The sequence below is a fragment of the Sparus aurata genome, chromosome 16 (assembly GCF_900880675.1).
Source record: "Sparus aurata chromosome 16, fSpaAur1.1, whole genome shotgun sequence".
NCBI lineage: Eukaryota > Metazoa > Chordata > Actinopteri > Spariformes > Sparidae > Sparus > Sparus aurata.
Window position 1 is genome coordinate 11,566,295 of NC_044202.1, and position 26,823 is coordinate 11,593,117.

The 26,823-nt window shown below is 43.5% G+C and overlaps 1 protein-coding gene across 2 annotated transcripts in view; it reads left to right on the forward strand.

Annotated features, from left to right (window-relative positions):
• The window catches only part of pacrg (PARK2 co-regulated), a 135,748-nt gene that overhangs the window by 59,254 nt on the left and 49,671 nt on the right, over positions 1 to 26,823 (forward strand). For both annotated transcript variants that reach the window (XM_030443002.1, XM_030443003.1), the window contains 2 exons: positions 13,347 to 13,518; positions 20,171 to 20,320. In XM_030443002.1, the coding sequence (XP_030298862.1) occupies positions 13,347 to 13,518; positions 20,171 to 20,320 (322 nt within the window). The remainder of the gene's footprint in view (positions 1 to 13,346; positions 13,519 to 20,170; positions 20,321 to 26,823) is intronic.

A 26,823-nucleotide genomic window follows, 5' to 3' on the forward strand; every position in this document is an offset into this window, starting at 1 on the left:
GTAGATTTGTGAGTGTGTGTGCATTCTCTAGCACACACACACACAAGCATGAACAAGTATAATCCCTGTGCACCATCTTCGGGGCTCAAGCCATTTTTCTTACGTCCGGACAAACAACATTAAATGGAAGAAAGGCTTTTGTCCTCCCAAGTACATATATCTTTGTATATGCTCGTCATCCAATCTAATGCCACCCACCACCTACTTCAATGGATCCGTGACTCCACACTCTTCAAGCAGTTGGATTCAGACTGGAAAATGTATTTATCCATTTTGCCATTCTAATAGAAAATGGGGTTATTTGATAATCACCACAGCTGTGTGTGTGTGTATGTTTGTATTTGTGTGAAAAGGCACCGCTGAAAAAGTGTGAAAGAAACTTTTTTTTAGATACATTTTAAGTGACAGAATGAATGGTTAGTTCCTTTTTTTTTTTTTTTTTACATTACTGAGGGGTGAAATGATTAGTGAATCAAAAAGATCTCCCTCGGATTGGAAAATTATATTAGTTCACTCCATTTTGCCTCCGCAAAATACATGGTCACCACTTTGGGTACATGTAGCAACAGTTTGCTTTAAGTTTCTCATTAAATGAAACACTTCAGTGATGCCCAGCATTAGTTCAAACACTCATCCGAGTCTGATCTCAAACTTGGCCTGTGCAAGCTCGATGGCAGCAGCTGACAGCCCCCAAACTGTATCTTAAGCCTCATTTGGATGGGATTTATTGCTCTAGAGAAGGTTGGGTAATTTGAATACTGCACACACTGATTTTCATCCCATCCAGAGTGCCTATTTATATGACTTTCTTGCCCTGCTCAGCATCAGTAATAGTGCAAATACTACTTTTTTCAGCACACTTGTTGGTCCCTCCATAGGCCAATAATTTGTAGATCCAGAATCTCTTGATGAAGGAGAAAGAATAGATATGCTTCCAACTGCTTTCAGTTTTTTTATGTTGGAAAAATGTGTAAAACAAATATTAATTCATTTTTATTATTTTAACAAAAATGTGTCTGGAGGGGACCTTTAAAAAGAATCTTCACAAGAAGCTGAAACAAATCGTAAAGAAATCGTAAAAAACAATACAGCAGGACCAGAGATATCACCTTTTTAACCTGGTGCCTACATTAACCACAATGCAACTGAGTGACTGGAGGCAATTAATCATATTACATGGCAGCATCCTCTGGAGCCACAAAAGGCTGTATTTTCTTTTTCACATATGCAGTAGAACTCCACGCACTCTTGTTGCGGCTTGTGGAAAAAGTAGAAAAAGCTGCGTGTGACTGTTTTTTGTTTTCCACTTGTTTCTCTGTTTTTTTTGTTTTTTTACCTACAATTGTTATCTGATGATCAGTGCATTATGTAAGAAGGCAGAAAAAGAAGTTACTTTGTTGAGGTTACCTTTGACCTTTCTTTGTTGTCCACCTTTCGCCATCTTTATTCATCATCTGCCCACCATGTGCCTGCTTTTGGATGTTGAAACCTGCATTTTACTACTTCCAGCTGTTTTCTGTCTGCATTTGGATTGTTGCCAGTTACTTGACCTGTGACATATGTTGCATTGCATCAGAGGCAACATCGATTTTTCAGTATTTGATCCCCACACCTCAATCCTGGTTAGTTTCTCAATGCAGTTTGGAAGACAGGTTGGAAATACGACAAGTTTCAAGTTTCAGTCGAGCTGTGCATCACTTTGCATTCAGTTATTCATCTGATTAACAAAAGATCATGGTCAGACCATACTGAAATATGAATTTTGCAGTAGTAGTAGCAGCAGTTCTGTGCGTGAGTGTGTGCTTAGACTCATGCAGCACTACATTTCCCGTGACATTTCAAAAGCTAGCTTTCATCCCACTCATAAGGCTCTGCGTGTAGAGCACATTAGTCAGTTTCCCTGGAACAATCCTCTTCTTTAGATTCAGTCTTTTTGTCAAAGGCCTCAAGTCAAAGTGTTGAACCATGGGACTGAAGATGCTATCATCAGCGCTGTGGAAAGACATCTTTCTCCCTGCAGGTGGATGACGGAGCTCTGTGTGTGTGTGTGTGTGTGTGTGTGTGTGTGTGTGAATGTCTGTGCAACCTAGTGCTTAAAGCTTTTTTTGGGGGGCAGAGGGTTGCCGGCCCTCACCTTTGCTTTTTGATATTCATCACACCAAACACTTTTTCTTGTCCTTCGACTATCAAGGTCCTGCACAGCTGACTGCCACTCATAACTCAAAAGGTAGATTCTGCATCACCTGACAGCAAGCTTTGCCCTGCCATCAGTACTGACCCTTAGCAGAGATAGCTAACATTTCCACCGTGTCATCACCAGATGCGAAGATGCTTGTGTTCACAACTTCACCATTTATTGACCCAACACGCATCCAAGAGTCACACCACACATCTGCATTATCTTTGGTATCCTTCTGGAGCAAAGTGTGTTCAATGACATCATTTTTGTCCCAGTGTTATGCCATATCCATCTCATAGCTTCCCCAGATTAGCCTTAAAGGAAACTATAGCTGTCCCACCTGACTTTTATAGTTGTGTTTCATCTTTTCGGCACCCCTCCTCTCACCTTTCTTTTCCCTCAGCTAAATAGAATGAGCCCTAATCTGCCTGTGAGGTTGAACAGCGGGTGAAAAGCAGGATTTTTCTTCATTTGCCCTCTCTGTTGTTTGATTTCTTACCTGTTTACTTGCATGCTTTCTTATTTTACCCTTTACTTGCCCTTCCTACTCCAACTCTCTGCCTACGTCCTCTCCACCCATGCAGTCGTGGTAGCTCTGTGGAGTCCAGGCCTCTTTGATCTGTAGTCCAGAACACAGGATGAGAGTTATCCGCTGGCAACAACAAGAACATCCCATTAGGAGCTGGACAGAGCCTTGACAGACACTCTCTTTCTCTGCTGCTGCTGCTGCTGCTTGGCCCTAAAAGCACACTGCCTTCTGCTACTGATGCCGCTGATTCCTTGTGCTTCTCCCCAGCTCAGGGTGGGCATTACTGGCTCCGTACACTTGACACACAAGCTCAGAGTCAGGGTGCACTTGTTGAATTTAAAATATTGTCAACGGTCTCCCTGCGATTTATTTTCCTTTAGCTGTGGCATTGTCACCTGTGGTGTTTCTGGCACTGAAAGTCTGGATGGTAGCCACAGTTGGTCAAGTTGCCTGAGCAGAATTGGGATCTTTTGATTTAAGCAGGCACCATGTAATGCAAGAAATATTTTGTTGGACAAACACTCTCACCTCAAAGTCCAATTAGTAGCTGTTCTCTATTTTCTTCAGCAGATGGAGTTTGCCCAGTTGTCGTGGAATTGCAAATTAACACATTTTAAAAACATGTTCAGGAGTCAGTTTTGGCTTCAAGGATCATTCTTGGTCTCTCAGACAGAAGTTGACAAAATAATCTCAACTCAAGGTCCTTTTAGCAGCTCTTCTGGGAATTTTAATCACATTACATGATCTTTTTAAGCTGATTCCTTGACACATGTGAAGCACAAAAGAACATTTTGTGTTCTAACCTCTGCTCTGGCTTATTCAGGCTTTTAAACATCACAATATATAGAAAGTGAGTGTTTATAGACAGCTTCTGCCAACACAAAACATGCAGTCATCAGTGCACTGCACAGAGCCACTAAAATCCTATAAACTGGACTTTTTAATTAATCTTTCTCTATTCAGTTTTGTGTAGGAGACAGATAGTCAACTTGGAGAACAAGCGACAGAGACAAGGTAACATTGAAAATAAACTGCAGATTAATTGTTTTTTGCATGTAAATGGCCACCAATGTGCAATATAATTGTATCTGCTAAATTATATCTCATCTTTGTTTGCTTCGTTTTGCCGATCCACGCACTATCGAGACTGTCACACAGCCTGGCGAAGCAGCCTTGTTATCTTAAACAGACCGAGCATTTGTCTTGGTCTCTATTGTTTTAGCGTCATGCACAGAATCAATGGAGCTCATTCATCACATGCTCATTGAGAATGAGCATATTTGTTTGAACATTTGGGAGGATTTTTTCAGTACAGTGTGAGGCAGAGCAGCAAGATTTATCAAAAGTGTGCAGGCAGTCGATGTTCCAGTCATGGTGTTTGCTCGCTGAAAAAGCATTACTCTGTCCCCTTATCTTGACTGTGCATCTGACATGTACAAATCACACACACATACAGACACACACACACGTATCTATGCGAGTAATTAATGCATGCATCAACACATGCACGCTCATACACACACACACACGCGCGCGCATGCACGCAGGCACACACATACACAAATACTCTCTGCGGTTTCTGTTTCCGTCACAAACAACCAGTGATGGATTGGCCCTTCCATTTTAAACAGGGAGAAAACACATGCCCCCGGGGACCCTTGTGTGTGGAAGTACTTTGAAGTGTCCACATTTAATTCTTCTGTATGATAAATGAGAGGCGAGCCGCAGTTGTAGCCTGTGAGGAAAAAGCTCAGCTCGCTCGACGACGAGGGGAGCGGTAACAAATGTAGCGATAGCTGATAAGCTGACTGTGTCTCTTGCTCTTGCTTGTTGTTCTGCTCCCTGCAGACCCCCACAGCCAGATAACAAATCCATCCTATCAATCAAACCCATCAATGGCTGGCTGCAGATTAGAGACAGTGATTTTGGGGCTGATTGGAGGGGAAATGCTGATTACACCTCCCTCTCTCTGACTTGATTACACTCTGCCTGTGTGTTGTCAAGCTCGGCTGCTGAGCTGTAATCACTGGGCGCTCAGAGCAGAGGCCGTGGCTTTTGAATAGACAAGACACAGGCGCAATCACACCGCTGGCTGTCTGTGACTTTGTAACCATTGCTAGGTCATTGGAAAGGCCCATATCTGGCACTGTCCGAGCAACCGTGTAAGGTAACTGAACATGGACCAACATATGACAATGAACAGGCACACATCAAACTGAGATAAGGAAAACTCATGATTTGAAACCGTCTTTTTTTTTTCTCCAACTCTTTGTTATGTTCATCTCCTCCTGTTTCCCTCCTCATCCAGCTTTTATCTGCTGTTCTGGCCTATTTCCATCACAGTGGCAGAGGGTCCCGTGCTGGAGTGCACACAAACACACACAAATACACACCGTGAGTGGAGTCCTAATCTTAGCTTTATTTAGCTGCTTCACCTTTAAAACTGGAGCAGGCTTGAGACGGCCTCTTCCTCGCCCCACCTCAGCGTCTTCCTCTTTCACTCCATGTGCACCTCATTTCAATCACTGCAGCCACAGCGGCCTGCCCGAGGCTCAAATTGCCACTTTGAGTCGCCTGCGCGGTGGCTAACAGAGGCCAGCGTTCATGCTGTGTGCGACCAAAACTGCATGAGCTACTTGGAAAATGTAAACAAACACATTTATTGCCAGATATTAACAACATTCTACTGGCAAGTTTGAACTGTGTGTTGGAGAATTAATTGGTTTTGCTCGCTTTGCTTGTTTATAGGAAAATAATTGTGATGGGTTCTCAGCAGGAAGCGAACCAAATGTATTCTTTGTTTCTTATGTAAACAAGGAAACTGCAGAAGTATAAACTTAATAATGATTTTGATGATGCTGGTTTAAGTATACGTCTGCATGAAAAAGCAGCAAAGTCGGGCGCCTTTCAGTTGTGTTGCAAAATATCTGGTGGCTTGTTCATATTTTAAGCTCTCCGGAAAACACTCATTGTGGGATTATTGAAAATGTTTTCCGACATGTGCAATTTCTAACGGGAACATATGCAAGGAATTTTCCGCATCTTATCACGTAAGCGATGACAGAAGCACAGTCTCAACAGGAACACTGTCTACGGGGTCAACTGTTTCAATTACTAATGTTTGTTACCCTAATAACACCATCTTGCGTTTAATCCTCAACACACCTTTTGGGACTGGTGGCGTGTCTCTGTCCCAAAATAAAAATTCTTTTCATCTCAGTGTATGTGTGTTTTCACGTGTTGGATGGTGTGCGTGCGTGTGTGTTTGAGTGTGTGTGTGTGTGTGTGTGTGTGTGTGTGTGTGTGTGTGTGTGTGTGTGTGTGTGCGTGTGTGTGTGTGTGTGTGTTTGAGAGGCAGGTTCACATAAAATTCATAACTCCCTGTGTCCTGCTTTTGAACTATCTTTGAAGCCCTAAAATTGTCTCATCCGGCTTGTGTTAGGTATCATTTCAATTGACACCATGCACTCTACTACTAGCTCTTTGAATCGAGCATACTTGCATGCTTGTTAGATGGAAACAGCTGTCAGGGGAGATAGCGAGAGTGACTCACTCCTCTTTCCCTCACTTATCGTTTGCCTATTCCAGTCTTGCTCTTCTTATTGTGACCTCCAAGAAAGTCAAAATATTCGGTTCCTTTTCTCTTTTTTCTCTCTCTTTTTTCTCTTTCTGGTATTCACAGTGAGTGCACACACACAGCGACTGCTTTTTGGAAATGTTGTGGCCAGAGGTGTGCAGCTCAGTTGGAAACAGGGTAGGATTAGGATGAATAAATTATTAATGTGAGTTGTGTGTTGCGTGCTTATGACCATTTCTAAAAAAGAATTTGAGAGGTTTGACCCAAAAAATCTTCTCTCAAAGAAGCACAGCATCCCTGCAAACTAATCAACTCTGTGTTGAATCAGCCACAAAGGCTAGTTCGGTTTACTTTTGTTGACAACGTGAATGAAAATAAAAAGCAGCATTTAAATCCCTGATTGTTTGTCAACGATAATACAATTCAATCCAAGACTCATTTTGCGACCACTGTGGTAATTTAGCTAATAAAGATGTGTCGGCATGCGTTAACATCTTTTTAAAGCAACACTTGCGGCTGCAACTATTGTTAATTTTCAGCATTGATTAATCTCCTGATTATTTTCAAGCTTAATCAGTCAACTGTTAAGTCTATAAAATGTAAAAAAAGAAAAAAAAAACGAAAAAAAAAACAACAACCAGCAAAACCACCAGTCCAAATTTATCATCTATCTAATTTGCCTTCACTATGATCATTTCTCTGGCCAAGTTGTACATGTCCATATTGTGATGTCTACTGTAGCAGATGGAGGTGGATAGAGTTGGGCAGTTTTCGCATCCAAAAGACTGATTTAATGGTGGGGCAAACAGTTCATATAAGATATTAGTAAGTGGGATATTGTCATCCACAAAGTAAATGTCAGCTTCAATGTGAATTGAGCTCCTGCTTATTGAATTTGGCTCATGGAGTGCTTTCTTTACCTCCATTGTAGAATAGGATAATAAATACACCGCCAGACTGCAGCATTTTCTTTATATAATTGATCCTTAAATCACAGGAAGTCAGTCTATGTGTCAAAAACAACAAACTAGACTGTCAGAAACAAGAACGCCGCCATGCCCTGCGGCTGGAGAGACTCAACAACAAAAAAAGAAAATCACAGTGCAGTGTCAAGTCTTCATTATTCCTCTATCACACAGCAGATGGGGATTTAAGAAAACATGGTTTCTCAGAGCAGCAGCGTGCCTGCTTGTTCCATGAAGTTAAAATCACACCGATGACTGATGGGAATTTTGTTGTGTTGTGTTTTTTTTTTTTTTTGCATTTGTTGCTTCATGTCTGCCTCCTCCGTCCCCATAGCATTAAGAGTGTGATACATGCTGCACTGTCTACGTGCTGTCATACATGAGTTCTGGAATCCTTTTTGGTCTTCCTAGGTACATATTTAGCAGAACTAATGGCTGTTTGTTTCGCCATAGTGACTGTGTAATGGATGACTCATAGAGAGAGTGGCACCAATGGGGAGACTGTTCTCCTCTCGAAGCTGAATTGACAGCAGCTCATCTGCCAGCTCATCTAAATACAGAAACCTGTACTTGTGTTAACAGAATCCAGGTCAAACCATTATGCTGTCGTCAATTAAAATAGCATCATTGTCAAAAAGCTGGCAACCCAAGTTGTTTTCTCCCTCGTGTTCCATGAGACCTGCTATTAGTAAGACAGCAAAGGTTAGGTTTGCTAGATATTTTCTGTAATGTGATGTTGCTCCGACTAAAATGGAATTATGTGGGTGTAGTGTCATCTCGAGACGGATTTGACAGTGTTGTTTGAGGGTTTAAAGAAGCGTCTGTCAAACGAGAAGTTGCCCAAGGATATGGACCTGTATTGAATGGTTGTTCTTCAACCATGAGCAAGGGAGGATAGATTTGTCTAGCTGGAACCTCTCAGTTCAGTTTTGTTAGCCTGGTGCCTTCGCCCTGGATGAATCTACAGACTGGACCTACAAGCAATCAGAGCAGCAAAATGTGTAACATTCGCTTTCTAAAACTTGACCACTGCAGTCAGATTAAACGCTCATTACCATGAATAATGTACAAGAGAAGTCTGTCTTGTCTACTATATTACATAGTCTGGGTTTTTGGATACATGGGGATTTGTTGCTCGATGTGCTTGAGTGACATGCACAGCGAGCCGCTAATCACAATCATTCTTGATCATTTTATCAAACAAAGCGCAGTCTACTTTGGTCGTTTGATTAAAGGGAGTCCCCCGCAAAATCACCCCAATTATTTTCCAATGATTAATCATTTTCGAAACGGAGCTATTCCAATTATCTGGCGAAAATATCACAATCCGAGTCTTTTTCCGATATTGTGCAGCACTAAATGACATCCAAACGCACACAATGTCACTCTGCTAGCTACCGCAACCCACAAGCTAACAGCCAAGTGTGGTTTTCTATAATGTGGAGAGGTCACATCTCATAAAGTCCAATTAGGAGCAGTCAGGAGCAGACAGAAAACACAAAGACACACACACGTGTTCACTCCATCTTTTCTTCCCTCATTTTTTCTGTCGCTTTCACAGTGTATCTTCTCCCGCAGTAAAGCCCTCTGTGTGATTTTGCCCTCAGCCTATTTTAACATAAATGACTCACACCAACCTGGCAAACTGGCCCAATAGCTTATCACATCTGAACACACACAGGCTGTACAGATCTGTAGAGATCACATGACAGCATTCATACAAACACCTATACGCAGTCATCCATCCACCCACACATGTATTCACACACACCCCTACACACAATCATGTCCAGCTATTGTGTATTTAAAGTGGCAACCTGCTGTTTTCGTTCCTACTGCTCACCTGTGCCTGTCAGGGGCCTCTGATACTGTTGTTTAATGAGCAGAGGCTCTCCTCAGGCTCGCTCCCAGCCTCGTCTGCCTCTGTTGCTGTGTGTCTGCTGTTGCAGCGCTGACCAGAGGAGACATGCAGGTCTGTGTCCCAGGGCTAATTGCTGCTACTTGGCTGATAGTCTTTCTGCGCTCTACTCTCATTGACTCCCTGGACTCCAGGGGGATTCCCATAGGCACCCAAAGACAAACAAACCTGGGCGGACAATCGATAAAGGATGCAAGAGTTACCGCTCGCCGCAGCCGCTGATTAAGATTCCCAGGGAGTGTGTGTGTGTATGTGTGCGCTACGTTACAGCATGAGTGTGTGAAGGTGTTTACTGATTGTCCACACTACTTCAGTGCTAACTTGAATCTTCAGCCAGTCCCAAAGTGCTTGTTTATGTGATTTTGATTAAGAGCATCACAGAGTTCAGAGGCATCCTCACAAAAACACCACGTTAATGCTCTCAGGTAATTATTCCCACAACATCTCAGGTTCTCAGCAACAGGGTAGGTTAGAGCGTGCCTCTGCCTAAATAGGAGACCTGATAATTAACTGACAGTGGTAAATATGACTGTGCGCTTATATCAGTAGACTTAGAAATACAGCTTTTATGATTTAATCTCTCTAAGTTTTCCCTTGTTTTATATAATATGTGTCACATCAGCGCGCCAGCAACCAAAGTCATTAAACAGCTTTTTAAATCAAACATCTGCCTAATTTGAGAGCGAGAAAGCCATGAGAACACAATATACACCCACAGGCACGATGGATCACATAATCATGTACACTCTGAGTGCCCCCACTGCACCAGAACTCTTCACCATAAAATTGACTAAAGAATTAAGCATTGCTCTTCTGTTTTCAATTACTTAACCTGCAATTTTAACTTAATCTTTTACTCTGAGTTTTAATTCCATTTCATCTTCCTAATTATTTTTGGTATTAAAATAGCAGCATTTTCACATGTTTCCCGGGGCAATAAACCAACAGACTAATATTATTTATAATGAAGGTGATCTTTCTGGCATATGCCATTGAATATTTACAGCGATTGCAATCCTAGACACTGATTGATTTCCAAGTCAAAGTGGAACGTTCTGGGTACTACGTGGCCGAAGCCATTCTACGCAATGCTAGTGGTCCCGCCAGGCACGCCACAGATTGTTTCAGAATCATCCCAGAAGGGGAGGATTTGTTTGTGCCAAGTCTATTTTTGACGGAAGTGGACAGGGGCTGCCTTACTGTACGCTGCACAGGGCTAATCAAATCAGGCAGGAAGTCGGACACATGGACGTCATAGCCACCCTCAACCTTAAACACACACAAAAAAGAGCAACCATGTCACTATGTCGCCTACTCACCCATAGTAGAAATACAAAAATTAAGAAAAGGAACTAAACACAATCTAAGCAAATCAATATTATCAGGCCGGCATGTAGCTCCACTTCTAAAATGCTCTCAGTGGGATATAAATCTGCGCGGTTGGGAAAAAAAACAAACATGTTGCACCTATGACTAAAAGAGATGTGCCCTGTTGAATCAGTGCGTATTTGGTTAAGATTATCTGCGACTGTCTTTAGATCTGTTATATTGTTGTTGCCAAAGAAATTCAAAAAAAGCAAGTGTGTAATCATGTGTCCGTGTGTGTCATCGACTGCCACCGGCTAGCAAGCACTGCTGTGCGTTAGTGTCATCTCTCCTCTTCCCCTCACCCCCTCATCTGTGGACTCATGTTTGCTTTTGTTCTCCGGCCTGCCTGACTCAGAATGATGATCTTGACCAGGCAGAGGGAAAGGTCAAGGTTGGCTGGCAAATTGCCTCAAAGCAATCAGCCTCGTCTCTCTCCGCTAACAGTGTGAGTTCTCTGTTTCTGTCGCCATCTTGCCATCACTCCATCACTCCATCTTTTTCCTTTCTCCTCCTATCTGTCTCTGTGTTTACCCGGTGGGGGAGATGTGTGTCAGGGAGGATTGGCAGCAGGATCGGAGGGGGGAGGTCTGCCCTGCTTTGAAGTCTCGGCTCTGACCGGCGGCTGAGCGAGGGCTGGGGACTTGAAAGCACTGAGCGTCGCTGCCTGGGTGACATTCAGCACAGACCAGAGTGACCCAGCAGGGTGTGTGTGTGTGTATATATGTGTACATATGTGTGTGTGTGGACAGTGAGTGAGTGTCTCCTTATGGCTTCAGCTGTCCTCAAGGACTGCTGGCTGCTAGGGGCTGTTTGCCTCTCCACCAAGGGGATTACCTTTCATTACATGAAAAACAGAATCACCCATTCAACCTCTAACCCCTCGCTCAACAATGGTGCCATTGGGATGCGGTGCCACAGCTGATACCGCTGTTATAAAAACACACTCGGTAACTAGATCTAGTACGCACAGATAATGCACAGCTAACATGTAGCATTTTGTATGATTTTCAGAGCACACGTGCAAGGCTCAAGGACGGCCTCCTCTGGGTCAGCTGTTCATTCAAGCCCAGCTAGCCTGAGTGGCTTTGCTCTGATGGCTTCACACACATGAAAGACTTTGCTTTGACTCACACACTCCAATGACATCAAAGCCCGCCTGTGACCTGCAGCCGGACGAATGTCTTCATCAACCGCCTCGACTGTGTGTGCGCCTTTCTGTCTGTCCCATAAATGGTGTAAACAGGTGTTAACATGTCAGCCCACAAGATGCCACATGCCGCTGTGTCATGATCTCCTGAACAGCTGTCCCCCGCTATTGTGTGTGTGTGAGGGTTGTGTATGTACGTGTTTAATGCAAGGGTTATAAATGGCTGCCAGAGGGAGCTTTAGCCCCAGATATTGCGCAAAGCCAAGGACAAACAAAGAGAAAGGGCAGAGAATGAAATGGAGCCTTAAGGCAACTAGTGCATTGCCCGTAGGAAGCATGTATTCCTATGGAAAAGTGGGAGGTTAAGTAGCTTTTTCATGGATGGCCAAATGAGGTTGTGTTTGAAGGTGGGACGTCAGGGATATAATTGGCTGATTTTGACTACTTTTGATCATACCATTATATTTCACCTTAAAAACTATTTACCTTGCGTTGTTTGGTGTCATTATTTTCAGCACAAGCTCACATGTGTGACTGTACAGTTATTTTTTCATTTTGACATAACACTACGGGTCTAAAATCACAAAATAACATAAAATCAGAGTAGGAAAACGTTAGATTTTTTACTGGGAAAACCAAAAATATGTTTAATGAACCAATTGCATTAGCTATAATGCAAATATAAATTGTTGTTTGCTAAATTTGTGCATAAGTTTTTAAAATTTACAAAGTTATATGTAACTATTTATATTTAAATGCAGGCAATGCCCCAGGCTCCTCAGCTGAATGAAGAGCTGCACTGCCTGCTCCACATTCAGCAGTCTCCTCATTGTTTTGACTCACAACACAAAACAACGACTGGGTCGTGTGGGTGGACTAGCCGCTAGCTACACACGAACATCCACAGATTCTGTTTCCACTTTGTTGTCCTTGAATATCCGGATCTCCTCAGACAGGAACAGACTCGGTCCTGACTCGTTTAGTCTCATTAATCCACAGCAGTCAGTTTAGATGCACAGAACAGAACGGAACCGAACTGCTGGCAAAATCCCGGTCCAGCTCGCACCGCTGCAGGTATAAATCCGCTTGTTTCTTAAGGTGTGTCGTGGGCTTGAGCTCTGCAGTGATTGGCTCTGGTGCTCACGTGGCTATGGTGGCTACGGTTGACAATGCTAGCGGATTTGGTAAAGCATTTATGAAATAATTTATTAACGGTATCATTGCAGTCCAAACAAATCCCACGTCGCACACCCTTAAACCACGCAGCAGCCATGTTGTAAGTCTCAGGTCAGTCTGATCCTGATCCGCAGAGATATTTGAGGAACACACACACAGACAGACAGAGATTCCTTGCTTTTATAGAGAGATAACTGATTTCCTCACAAAACACGTGGAATTTTCATCTCCTAAACCTTTCACCGTGTGCACTTTTGTATGCTTGTATGCACAGGTACAGGTGGTGATTTGATAGGAAAGGAGAAAGAGGGCCCAGTAAACAAAAAGTTTATCCCTCCCGCTAACTAATGGCTCCCCCAACAATCACATGCTCCAACAAATGCCCTTTGAGCGAAGGACAGAGAGTCCTCTTTGACTTTGTCGGCCTCTCCATCTTAAAGAAGAAGTTGATAATGCCTCTAATGTAAATGTAAATGTCTGTCCTCAGGTGGATATTGAGACACTGGACTACAACCACTACCTGCCTCTGTTCTTCGATGGCTTATCTGAGACGGCTCACCCGTACGCGTTCCTGGCCCGTCAGGGAGCCGAGGACTTGCTGGACCACGGAGGCGACAAGATCCTTCCCGTCATCCCCCAGCTCATCATTCCCATCAGGAGTAAGTCTGGGACGGCCTCTGCTCGCACGCTTTAGAGATCACACTAACCTTTGCCGACCCTGTGCGTGCTGATGTCATTCCACCCTTCACTCTGCTCCCCCTGCAATTGATGGGAAGATGTGATTACCTCCAGTCTGCTGAATGACATTTTTGCATTTAAATTATACGTAATTTGGTGTTACTTTTGTGTGTCACACAGAACCATTATCACAGCAATTTTCTACAATTAAAATACAGCAACTATTCAATTAACTTCCCCGGCAAAATAGCTCTACTATCTAATTCATTTGCATACGTTTTACAAACCTTTCTATACTGAATATTATTATTATTTTATGAGTGATTGACTTCGAAGTAACCTCATTTAGAGTTTCACTTCAGCCTTCATACATATTTCATCTTTTCATTATTTACTATTTCGATGATAGCGTCATTACATTTTGGCCGCTGTTTGCTGATCAAATCCAAAGTTTAGAAATCACAGTTCCTTGTAGTTGCAGTCTTAAATATGTCATACGATAATAACACATACAGGTTGTGGGAACAGAATAAACACAAGGTCTGGTAGAGTGAATTTGACACGCAAAGTATCTATACAAAAAATACTTGAACAACTGGAAAATACATACAAGCAACAGTACAATTCAACAGTATTATTAGTATTAAATGAAAATATTGAATCAATATGAAAATGCATCACAATTTATATCTTAAATCTATTCACATATTTTTGAATAATTTCACAATTGTACCCTCAAACCACTCGCAGCGGCGCTGAAGTGCAACCAAAATAGAACAACATACTTCACCAGGAATAGACTCACCTGTCTTGACGCACTCGCGCTACAACAGATTCTAACATTACCATTCAACCAGTCCTGTGACAAGTCCTAATTTGGTTCCACAGTCATACTGTTCCTATTATTACATTAACCCTCGGGCGAAGCGCCCTTGTTTTTGCATTTGCCGGAAGAGGCTGGCTCTAAAAACGTGCCTGATAATCTGCCATGTGCAATGTGGTGACATGCTACATTTAACTGTGTCAAGGTGTTGTGCCTCCTTACCTTTTTTTTCACGCTGACATGTTCCCCCCCCCCCCCACACACACACAGAAGTTGGCAGATGGAGGTGGGCGGAAAGGTCACAGGGCGGAGTGGTCCGTGACTTCAAAAATAGACATCAGAATTTACAGTGAAGTGGACACGAATGGTTTCTTGAGTGGCGAACAAGAGGAGGATAAAGGTACAGAGGAGTTGGAGGAATGCAGAGTGTGGCTTTTGCTGGAATAATTTCAACACACATGCATAGACACAGTCACACACAGACACACGCGCGCACACACACACACACACACACACACACACACACACACACACACACACACACACAGTCCTTTGTTTGGCGCCGCTGCCAAAGCGGAGTGTCAGTTTCAAAGTGGGAGCCTTTAAGTGGCGCCCAGTGAGCCTGGGATAGTGTTCATGTCATGGGCAGTTGGCTGGTGGTGTGTTCGTGTATGTAAAGTGTGTTCCCTGTTTGTGTGTGGGCGTTGGACGTCTGTGGAGGCAGAGGGGCGTAACGGCCAACAATAGGCAGGGCTGTTGGAGACACAGAGACACGGTGACAGACTGACCCTGGCACTAAGTGTGAAACAACAGCGCACTGAGCACACACTGAAAGAGCTTACCCGTCCCACATTGTGTGGCAACTACTTTTGTGTTATTTATTTTTACTACAATACTATTTATTCGTCCACTTTACTTTGTAGATAATGGAAAAAGTTATGACTTTGTAAAGTTGAAGCGAAAATTCACCCCCAAATCCAAATCCATATTTTTCCTCTCCTGTAGTCATATTTATCCATCTAGATTGTTTTGGTGTGAGTTCCCTTGAGTTTTTAAAAGTCTGCCTCGTACCCATTGTAATGGAACTAGATGGCACTCGGCTTGTGGTGCTCAAAGGGCCAAAAAAATACACTCCAAAAATTCAACGGCAACGTCTCTTTCCAGAAATCATGACTCAGATACTCAAGATTATCGACCGACTTTGTTGTGAGCGGTTACAATGAAGGAACCATTTTCTTTCTGATTCACCACGCAGAAAGAAGCCTTCATCTACTCGTTAGCTTATTTATCTAGCTTTTTGCACTGCGTAGTGACACAAAAGGGAAATAGTATCTTCAAATCTCTGCAAATCACACCAAAACAATCTAGATGGATAAATAACATTCCAAGTAAGAGGAAGAACATGTATCATTTTTTTTTTTTTGGCTGAACTTTCCCTATAAATTCAATAAATACTAATTTGATAGTTTTAATGCCATAATGTGTCCAGTTCAGTGTGTTGTTTCACAGGTGGATGATTTGCCAGCATCTTTTCCCAGATTGTTTAAATATTTGGATCGCCCCGATGTCCAATTCACCCTCCATCAAGTAGCACCCACTTCACACACAACTTGATATTATACATAAAGTGACCGGGCCACTTGCTAACTTAGACAGTAGTTTATAAATTCAAACCCCTCAGCAGTTTGAGCCATTTGCCATCGGGAGGCCAGACCAAAGGTGATGGCTATGCTCCTCATGAAAATACACACTTTGCACTGATAATGGAATTTTAAATGGCCTGCTCCTTATTAACTTCTTGGTTTATTAAAAATCAGGCCTGTTTCGCCGTCCACAAGGCGAAGCCGCCAGTCCGTGTCTCTGTTGCAGATTAATTACTTTTCTATGGAGCAGGGAAGAAGAAGGGATGGCGGAAAGAGGAAGTAAGTGAAAAGCCGTCTGCAGTCTAAAACGGCAAGATATATATTTTTCTTCACTGACGTTAATACATCTTCAATGTGGCTGGCAGGCTCTTATCTGCAGCGCGACTGAGTCACGTCAGGCCCTGGTGAATTTTGATGATGACTGCAGGTCACCCAATGAGAATACACAATGAAGGAGACTCGGGTGATATTATACTCAGAGGCCCTGTCCTCTGTGACATTCATACTGAACTCGTTCCCGCTGTATACCCTGTGCCCTTCATGTCATGTTGGAGAGACTTCCTCCTCGGCAAAAAAGGGAACAAACAACATTTTAAATGACACGTTTTAGTTTCTGAGGTTTTGATGAATTTTAGAAGGGTTTTTTTTTTTTCCTTAAATATATTTTTTGAAATAAAACCACTTGTAAAATAACCAAAAAGATGCATTTGCAGAAAAGAATGTGATATATGAAACACATGAGGCACAAAAGCTCCCGCTCAGCTAAACATCTACGTGGCGACTTGAGAGGGGAGAATAAAATGTTACTAAATTGCTGTGGTTTGGGTTTTTTCTGGCATGCTTAAATAGGGAGGAGGATTCAGAGCCATGCCTCCATTGAGCCTCAGTTGATTGGCATAACATTTGCTCAGCTTTGAGCCAAAATGAGACTTTCGTGATAAGAAGATCCTCAGTCACGCTGCTGCACGGGAACATCTTCTGATCTCAAAAGTGTATTTATACAATAAGCGAGAACAATTCTCTGCTAAACAATCCAACGTGTCACCCTACCTTTGACATTTCACAGGAAATGCAAGACAAGGTCACCATTGTTTTATTTTAATACTGAATATGAAACAGGCCCGAGAATGAATAGATTATTACTTTATTCAGATTTGTCCCAACACAGGTTTTTATACCAGCATTAATACATCAGGCCCTCGGCCGCCTCATTCTCCTAGGCTCTTTTAATTTTTTTCCTTTCTCTTCTTTTTTTTTTTGAGCGAAGGCGAGAGTGCCGATGAATAATTGAACAGTCCTGCGGTCCAAATGTCACAGCAGGGAAAATTGTTTGCGCTGGCTGGTAATTAGAATTTCATTGTTTGTTATGTAGGTTTGAAATTCCTGTCATTCCACATTCCACCTTATCTCGGTGATGGCAGATATCCCTGCGCTTGTCTATCTGGGGAGACACTAAGGCAGAGATGGAGAGATGGCATAATGCACAATAGATCTGCTCGTTCAGCATCGTCACCGCCTCTTGTCGCCTGTACAGGCCTCGCACACCCACACACACACGCTGGCAAAGACAAAGACGGTCGTTCGCGAGCTCGTCAATGGACACAAAACCATGGATCTGGTTAAGCTGATCATTTTCTCACATGCATGCACTAATGCAGTGTGATGAGGGTGTAAAATGTTTCAGCCTCTTGTTGTTCATGCGACTCCTCGGCGCTGTATAACTTCATTCATATTTTGATGCGGCTGTGCTCACGGCTGAGGCTGACATTTTGTCTCATTGCTTTCAGTGTGTGTGTTTGTGCGCGTGCCCGTGTGATTGTGTGTGTATCAATAGTGTGACTCTTACGCGTCAGTGTGTGCGCCTGTGACAGCTTTGTATTTGCATATGAGCTGTTTTAACACAGGCTGCTGGTGATGCAGATGCTCTTTCTGAGTGCTCTAACTGTCACACATGATATTTTAGGGTCGCTGCTCTTTTTCTCTCTCAGTCAGTTTTCAGAGCGCTGCAAGGGGCGACTGTTGTCAGGATGTCATCGAAATCACTACACTTACCAATACTGCTCATCAGTTTTGTACTTCGGTCCTATTGATTTATTTGCCAGTAACAGAAAGGATTTATACAAGAGTAGCTGTATTATTCCCAGCGATAAAGATATTCTTTCTTTTATAGCAGAGTTATTCATTGTGAGCTCTGTCTCTACAGCGTTGGTACAATATGTCTGATGTATTCTTGTACTGATGGTACACTAGTGGGAAATTAGACTCGTCTCTTTATCTGATTAATATATTGATCTTTTAACATCTCTGTTTTCAAAGTGTAATGTTTTATTGACCACATATGACTGTTATCGTTTAATTTGTTAACCTGCACATAACTGGCAGTCTACGCCGAGGGACTGCAGATGGAAATGGGCTTTTAGCCGTATCAGGTGCAGTAATGTTTGGCTGATTGTCCCCCTGTTAAATAAGCAATATCATTGAATAAATGTAGGGATTCATCAATCTGGTGCTGTGGATCAGTATTGAACAGGCGGTCACAATGTCACTAAGTACTACCCGAGTACTGTACTTGAGTATTTCCATATTTCCATTGTATTTTCTCACATGGAAATAGACATACTGATTTATAACAGAAGGACTGATTTTAGATCTTTCCTTATTATTGGGAGAAGATCAAAGCTGAAGTTCTGGGAACCATATCAGGAGAAAAACCATTTGATTGGTGAATCCCCAGCAGCATGACTCGCAGTGGAAAAGAAAGATGGATGAAAGATGGACTGTTGCACAGCAGCTGAAGTCACATGCATTTCTGCGAATTTATATTGTTCGCTCAACAGGCGCTTAAAGAAATCAGTAGCATGGCCTCCTAGTGGCTTGTAAAACACTTTATTGCACTTCTGGCAACATGCTTTGTCTTCATCAGCGTGACTGAAGCGTAAACACATTTCATCATATTAGTTTTTCCCCCATCTTGTTGGCGGCCATTTGTTTCTGTGAGAGTTAATGTGACCGCCCCTCTTGCAGTGTCGAGAGAGAATGAGAGACAAAGACAAATTAAACGATGGAGAGAGAAAGTGATTTGTTTGCCTTAAGACCAAAAATCGGGTTTGAATAGTGATTCATTGGGTGATTTTCCAATGTCATGCTGATTTCAGGCCATCCGTTTTTAGCTTTTCAATTTTTGGTGCTAGCTCTTCTCTGTCTGTCACTCACGTTTTTCCTCTCTCAGTCACCTACTAACACATTTCTCCTCCTCTCAATCAGCCACAAGCTCTGTGTCTCCGCTCTGTTTTCTTTGTTTTGACTCATTCTCATGAAATATTGTTTTGTCATGCCTTTCGTTTTTGTTGTTGCAGGTTCTTACTGGCAAAAAAGGCTCTGTTATGCCATTACAATCCTCTTTATTTCTTCTTTTTTAAGTAGGCATCAAATGACAACTTACGGTTCCATAAAGAGAGACAGCTCAGGTCTGTTTTTCTAAAGTGGGGTATGATGTTTTTAACTGACAGCCTGAACAAAGCGAATTACCAGCACTCTTACAGAAGCTCAGATAAGTAAAAAAAAAATACTAAAAGAGTGCAAATAAAACAAGTTCAAAGAACTAGAAAAATATGTCGGTCTTAGTTGCAAATCGCAGTTATTTCCTAACCCTTTGCCCTCTGCCTGTCACATCTCTTTATTCGTCTTTCTGACATTTTCCTTTATTCCTCTTCCCTCCATCTCTCTCTCTCTCTGTATTTGTCTCTCTTGATCTCTCCAGCCCTCCATCTCTTCCACCATCATTCTCTTTTGTTCTCTCTATCAGGGGGAGATGGAGTTAAGTGCAGCTGTAGGCCAAATAGCCCAGTGATTGGCTCTCACTTACGTCTGCTTCCCTAGTGCATTTGAAATCACTGATTGCAGACAAGCCAGTCTAAATCAAAGCCCGACTATAAAGGAAGTGCTTTCAAGGGAAAGGGAGTGTGTGGGGGTTAGGTTTTATGCGTGTTTTGGCTCTGCGTGTCTGCGAAGCCCGCTCTTATGGACCATATAGTTGCAGTTGTCACTCCACAGTTAATGTGCCTCCTCCGACTGAACAAACAACCTGTAAATCGAGTTTACATCACACAACCTGTCCTTGCAGCCTATTTTGTCTTGACTGACCTCTGCCTTGTCCTCCCCTTACAGATGCCTTGAACACGAGGAACCATCAGGTGATGTGCACCACCATGAAAGTCCTGCAGCATCTAGTGAAGTCTGGAGACAAAGTCGGCGAGGCTCTTGTGCCCTACTTCAGGCAGATCCTCCACATTTTCGACCTGTTCAAGGACAAAAAAAGTGAGTTCCAGCCTCGCAAATGGCCGAGTGTTAATTCGGGGACAGATGGTGTGTCGGCGTGACGTGTCTCCACACTTTTGAGCTGCAGACACTGTGCGAGCACGTCTCTTTGTGTTATAAATCATTTTCCGTGCTCGTGCTGCTACTATGGCGCACTGAAGAACAGCAAAAGTTTACCAGGCTGTTAAAAAGGCAGTGTGTGGTGTGTCGCCTGCTGTGAGGTTAAACCAGGTAGTTCTTGGAAAGGCTTTTTTTTTGGTTTGGCTTTGAGTCACACCACATCCAGGCGGAAAGCATTCAGTTTTCTACCTATTATTTTCTCTGTGGACTCAACGTATGCGCCTGTTCTGAAAACCCCTCTCCTTTTCCTCCCTCCACTTAAACATCCACTTGACATAGAAGCTCCATTTTGTCCTTTCTGCTGTCAGTCAGGCTGCATTGTGCCGGTGCTGCTGAGGAGACTTTGTCCTTGCTCTCCCTGAAAGCCTCTACCTGTGTGACACCAGGACCTGGGGAGATTGGCATCAGATAGGCAGGGCTCTTTGTGTAGCTGTGTCAAAGCACTTAGCATTGGTGTGACATGATGTGGGCCCATTGTAGGCTCCGAGGCACGACCAATCCTGAACACCGCTCACCACACAGTCGGGCAGGATGTGGAGAGTGACATTGTGAATCAATCTTTTAAACACGGGCTTTAACAGGAGAAAACACCAGGCTTTGGTCTCTTAATCAATATCCAATTTGAATCTCTTGTCTCTTTAATTCGCTTACATTATCTGTAACTATTTGCTGAGATCTAAAAAAAGGAAGGAGGCCACCGAAAAGAGATAGAGGAGAAAGACAAAGGATGGGAGGGAAAAGCCTGCCTTATTAGCGCATGGCCGTATGCAAATCTCCTCTGTAAATTAGCTGTCAAATCAATCCCCCGAACCGGTTTGAAGCGTAAGTTTCTCCGACACGGCGAAGGCTCAGCAGTTGGCCAGACAACCCCTGCAGGAATAGTTTAGTCCCTGCATGGTAGTTACCATACCGGCCTGTCTACCTGCCTCGCCCCGCGCGTCTCTCCTCCTCTGGCGAGCATCGATTAAACCTGAGCCAACCTCTCACCTGGCAGACGTCCCTGTGATTGACCTCTCCCAGAGAGACCAGTCCGAGCCGGAAAGGGGTCTGCACAGCTGCCAAAGCACAGGAACAAATCTGCTAAACGAGGACAGTGCTTAATGTTCAGCAATTTATGGGCAGCCAGTCGAGTTTCTCTCTTTTCAAAGTTGGGGCTGGATGATGATGAGAAGGTTTCACGTTTCAAGTAAAGTACACAAGCATGTATATTTAAGCAAGTAAGAACTCACTGAAGTTCATAGATAGTCAGAATATTTCCTAGTATTATTTCTCCCTTTTTCCATCTGGAGCTTCAGCATTAGATAAGCTGTCAATTCATGTCCTGCACCACCCACTCCGTGCTAACACATAAAGATACGACTTCAAACACGGAGAATAAACACATCTCTATTGGGGACACAACACTGTGTGAAGCAGAACTCTGTGTTCTTTCTCTCTAATACGCAAATATTTTTCAGGGTTGTTGTTCTCTCACACTCTTTCTCCCCCCGTGTGTCTTTGTCTCTTTCTCTCTTCTGTTTTATGCTGCTTGTTTATATCGATATCAAAGCTTTCATTGAAGTCCATCTATTATCAAAAAATCGCTTATATACACCTCCAGCTCCATCCCACGCTCGACCGGAGCCAGCGTGCTGCCTCCAGCAGACAGACACCATCTTTGTCTTTAACACACTAGAAGACACAGGAGGACTGTCTGGTAGTGTGTGGTAACATCTCCCGTCTGCTCTCCCACACTGTAACTCACAGAACTTGCATGGCATTCCTCTTATCTCTTGAGCTACAACCAGGCCACTGTCCAGTATGTGACAAGTGTGTGTGTGTGTCTGTGTGTGTGTGCATGTTTGCATCTGTCATGAATAGATCTGTTGTGTCCCATATGCAGCTGTTGACTTCAGCTCTCTCTCTATTCACTGTTTTTCTGCCAGCCTCAGGCATATAATGCTCTACTTGACTGCTATGACATGCTCAGGACACACACACATATATATATATAATCACACACTGTCCCAGCTGAGGCTCCACAACCGGACTCCCGGTCCCTGTCTCCCCAGTCACTGGAGCTGTGAATCAATAGGCTGACAGCCACTACTGTAGAGTCCGGGTACTGCTGAGATATCACCAACATCTCATCATGGGACAGATCCCCTAGGCTGTGTTCACACACTCCCGCTGTGTCGCTCCCGCTCTGAGACAGGGTTGTGACCTGTTAAATTGGTCCGTATACAGGCCTTTTCTGTGCCGCTTTTTCCAGGGTCAAGAGCTCGAACTCTACAGACATCTCCAAAATGGACCCCAGGGTACCCTTTCACTCAGACACAGCGCTGGACCTCTGACCAGGAGAGCACACTGGTGACCCACATGCTCGGTCTCTCTGGGACCTGGGCCTCTGATGAAGGAGCGGCTCAGTTGTTCAAGGAGAAAAAAAGTATGCCTGTTAAACTCCAGGCAGCCGGCTGCCATTCTCACCACTGGCACAGTAATGTGTCATTTTGAAGTGCACAATAATGAGCAATCACATAGTATCGCCGTCCTTGATGTACCCCTTTGTCTCCTGAATCAGCTCCCTCAGCTTTTGTTTGCTTTGTGCCTTTTCTGAGCTGTGTTTATGTGTGTGTGAGAGACAATGTTGAGGATAGTGTAGGAATTCCTCCAATGCGATTTGCACGGCTCTCTTGTTTGCTTGCCGTGATGAATCTTATCCCTAATGAAATGCAACAACGTTCCTTATGAAGGAGAGATGTGCTCCCTCATCCAGCAAATTCCTCTTCCGAGCTCGAAAGGAAGGGAGCTCATCTAGTGTACGTCGTCTGAGGAGGAGAGAGAAAGAGAGTTTGTGGTCGTTTTGGAAGGCAGCAGAGTAAACTACACCAGGACAATATTATGTGGTCTGGAATAGGGATCGAAGAGGTGTCGATACTGATGACTGACCTTATTTAGTACATCAGTAGACCCACATTAAATACAGATTTTTTTTTACTTCATTGTCATTATCAGGTTATATTCATTTGTATGTATTACTATAGCTGCTACTAAAGTTGTTTGCCAACCACCAATAAAACTCAAGAAGAAGAAGAAGAAGAAGAAGAAGTCTGCTATCTATGTTCACATGAAGCACATATACTTGAATACAGTTTTGTTTTTTTCAGCATCTTCTTCTTCTTCTTCCTTGAGTTTTATTGGTTGTTGGCAAACAACTTTCTTTTTTTTTTATTAACGGCCTCTACTTTGTCTCCTCTGTTTATTAAAGACATGTAAACAGTTTCTTAATCAGTTAAAAGAGAACACTGATGCCTGAGCTTATCGGCACTTATTTTCTGATATCATAAATTGAGGTATTGAATCGGTATTGGGAAGACAGTGTTGTGTTATGTACCAGCCTATGTGAATGAGACCATTATATGAGGGTAAGACAAGGCTGCCCCAGGCCACACAGTGACCAGTACACACTCATTTCTTGTGACATCTTCAGGCTCTACGTTGTGTCTGACTGTAGTTGATGTTTGCCTGCAGGGCTCCTCTGGTATTTATTCGAGACTTCATTGTAGCATTGTTGTTGTTTTCATGATGATTTTCTCCGCTTATCTGTAAGGTGTAGGTCCTTAAACTCCTATTCATCACTGACAAACGCTCACACACACACACACACACACACACTCACACACTCACACTCACACATGTATTGCTCACACAGGCTGCAGTGATCTGGTTCATTTGGCCTCTTTTATCTTCCTGCTAGGAATGTGGCCAGCTATGATAAGGTCTCACCCACATGCGATGCTGAGTCTACACACACACACACACACACTACACACACGCACAGGATGTGATAGCGGCTCTCTGTCTTCTGTTCCTGGGCGACTGGTGAAGTTTTTGTGTTGGTGACAGATGCGGCACCGTGGCTGGCCACTCCATCTTCCCCCCATGGGCCTGCTTCATCACATGACACGCACGTACACGCACACACAGCTCATGTTGGACGTCTTTATGAATGCAGCAGATCAGTTACAGCCCATGCTGATCGTTGGAATGGAAATAAACAGGAAGAGCTGGCTGACCTCGTAACCCCTTCCACTCCCAGACAGACGTCAGGAACACGGAGAGCAAGGACACACCATCAACTGCCAGTGGAGATCATGTGCATGTTACTGTCATATTTAAATGGCTTTGATGAACACACAGGCAAATTAAATCCAAAGCATTTCCTCAGCTCATTTTAATCTGACAGAAGGCCAAACGTATGCTAGCGTACTGAGCCACCTGCGCTCTTGTCCACAAGACAAACGTAATGCTCTTATCCACTGCTAGGCCGCTGCACTGTTGCATATATGGTGTTGAGGTTAATTCCTGGGGATTCCCGTTCACAAACATTTGTTTTATTTAATGACCTTTTCCAGCTGCCGTTGTGGAGAATTAATTCACTGCCATGCTTTCATTGTGTACATAGCGACATGGCGGACGGGACCGTGCCCACACACATACATGCACACGCCTTGACACAAACCCGAGGCCCCCATGTAATCCATCATCCTCCGCAGACACACAGAGCTCCTTGTCCCTGTGGACGACAGAACACACACCTCATCCTCAGCCCCCGTCTCCTCTTCCATGTAGCCCTCTCCAACAGGAGATATCTATCTATCAAGCAATCACAGCCTGCCAAGACCCCTCTGCCATTAGAATACAGAGTGAGTGGAGAGAGAAAGGAAAGAGGGATGGAAGGAAAGATAGCGCGTGTGAGTGAGAGATGAAATCCAGGTAATACCGAGCTCGCCTGTTCTTACCTGCGCCACTGTTAGCATGCTTCACAGCACATAATGACTTTCTCCTTCTCTCCTGAAGCTTAAGAAAAAGACAGTTGCGGAAAATAGTGGAAATATATTTTGATATTAATGCAGTCCCCACCCCCCACCCCCCTATCTCCCTCTACGCCATACTTCTGCCGCCTGCGGATATGCCCACCTGGCTCTGTTAATTTCTATTGTCAGCAGGTCTGAGGCGCAGCAGCCAATCAGGTATGAGCGTCAGCCCTTGGGCCTGCAGTCGCTCTGCGGCTCCAATTTAAAGGTCAGCTGATAAGCAGCCCGATTCATGCATAATCTGGGCTGCTCTGCAGGCAGACAGGCAGACTGCTCAGCGAAAAATACACACACATACACACACTCAGCAGATATACACATTAACACTTGGTCCATTATGGACCCTCTTGAACATTTTACTCTGCTGTGATGGACAGGTTTCCCTCTTCCATTTTCCAGCTTAAGCTTGTTTATGCCTCTTTTCTTCCATCAGTTTAGATAATGTACTTTTACTAATTGCTTGAGAGGAGCGCCTCAGTAAAAACTTGGCTTTGTGTTTGTTGATTTGTTCATTAATTTGTACATAGTGCCTTTTGCAATGGGAAGCACTTAAGGGAATTACAGGATCCACTCTTTAAATGGCACAGAGCCCCGAGGCTGCCAGTATACTTACAATGAAATAGAATTTGGCTTCTTCACACAGGCAGTTTGCAACTTTAACAAAGTACCACTTCGATTGCTGCAGTGTGCCGAGGCTGGCCAGCAGAACTGGCCTGGCCCTTCTCACTGCTCCCCAAGCCACTGCTGCTGGTCAGCGGTGTTGTGTGATTGCTTCACTTCCTTATTGTCATTTCATTGCCACTTCATCTGGCATGAATGTCTCTACTTGCTGTACCTGAAAGACGTTTACTTGAATCGTGTGCAGCAGTCTCACAGGATGTCTTAAAAGTGAAGTGCTCCATGATATTTTCTTCCCCTGTGAACTCATACGGTACGGCGGAACAGTAGTGGTTCCTCAGAAACGCACAAATCTACACATAAATACAGTCAGATATGCTATTTTGGTTAGTTTACCTGTCCTTTTCTACTCCAATGCCTTCGCTTAGGAAAATTTAAGGGAAGCAGTGAAATTGGATTACTTCTAATCTATAGATGGCCATTTATGTATTCTTACTATGCAACCAGACGTCCTCAATCTCAGCCCGGGCTCCTCCTTTTTTCCTTCTAATCCAAGTAACACTCAATTACCTAATTGGATGAGTTATGAGGGTCCTTTTCCTCTCTTCATCCCCCCATCCCCCTTCTCAATGAGATTAACACACTCTGTAATTAATGAATTTGGGGCACTTTGAAACGATTCGCAGTATTGTCCAGGCTCTGGGGGCCTGACATGTGTAACACAATTATCGAGTTGTTGAAATTAGACAATAGAGTGAGATGAATAGTGCGGACAGTTGCTGTGTTTGCTAAAGAGAGGTGATCATTCCAGTCCGAACGTGGATCCGATTGATGGGACGGCTCCGTTGTTATTCTCACAGGTCATATAATAGCAAGTGAGCGTGCAGCTTTTTGATGTAATTCTACGTG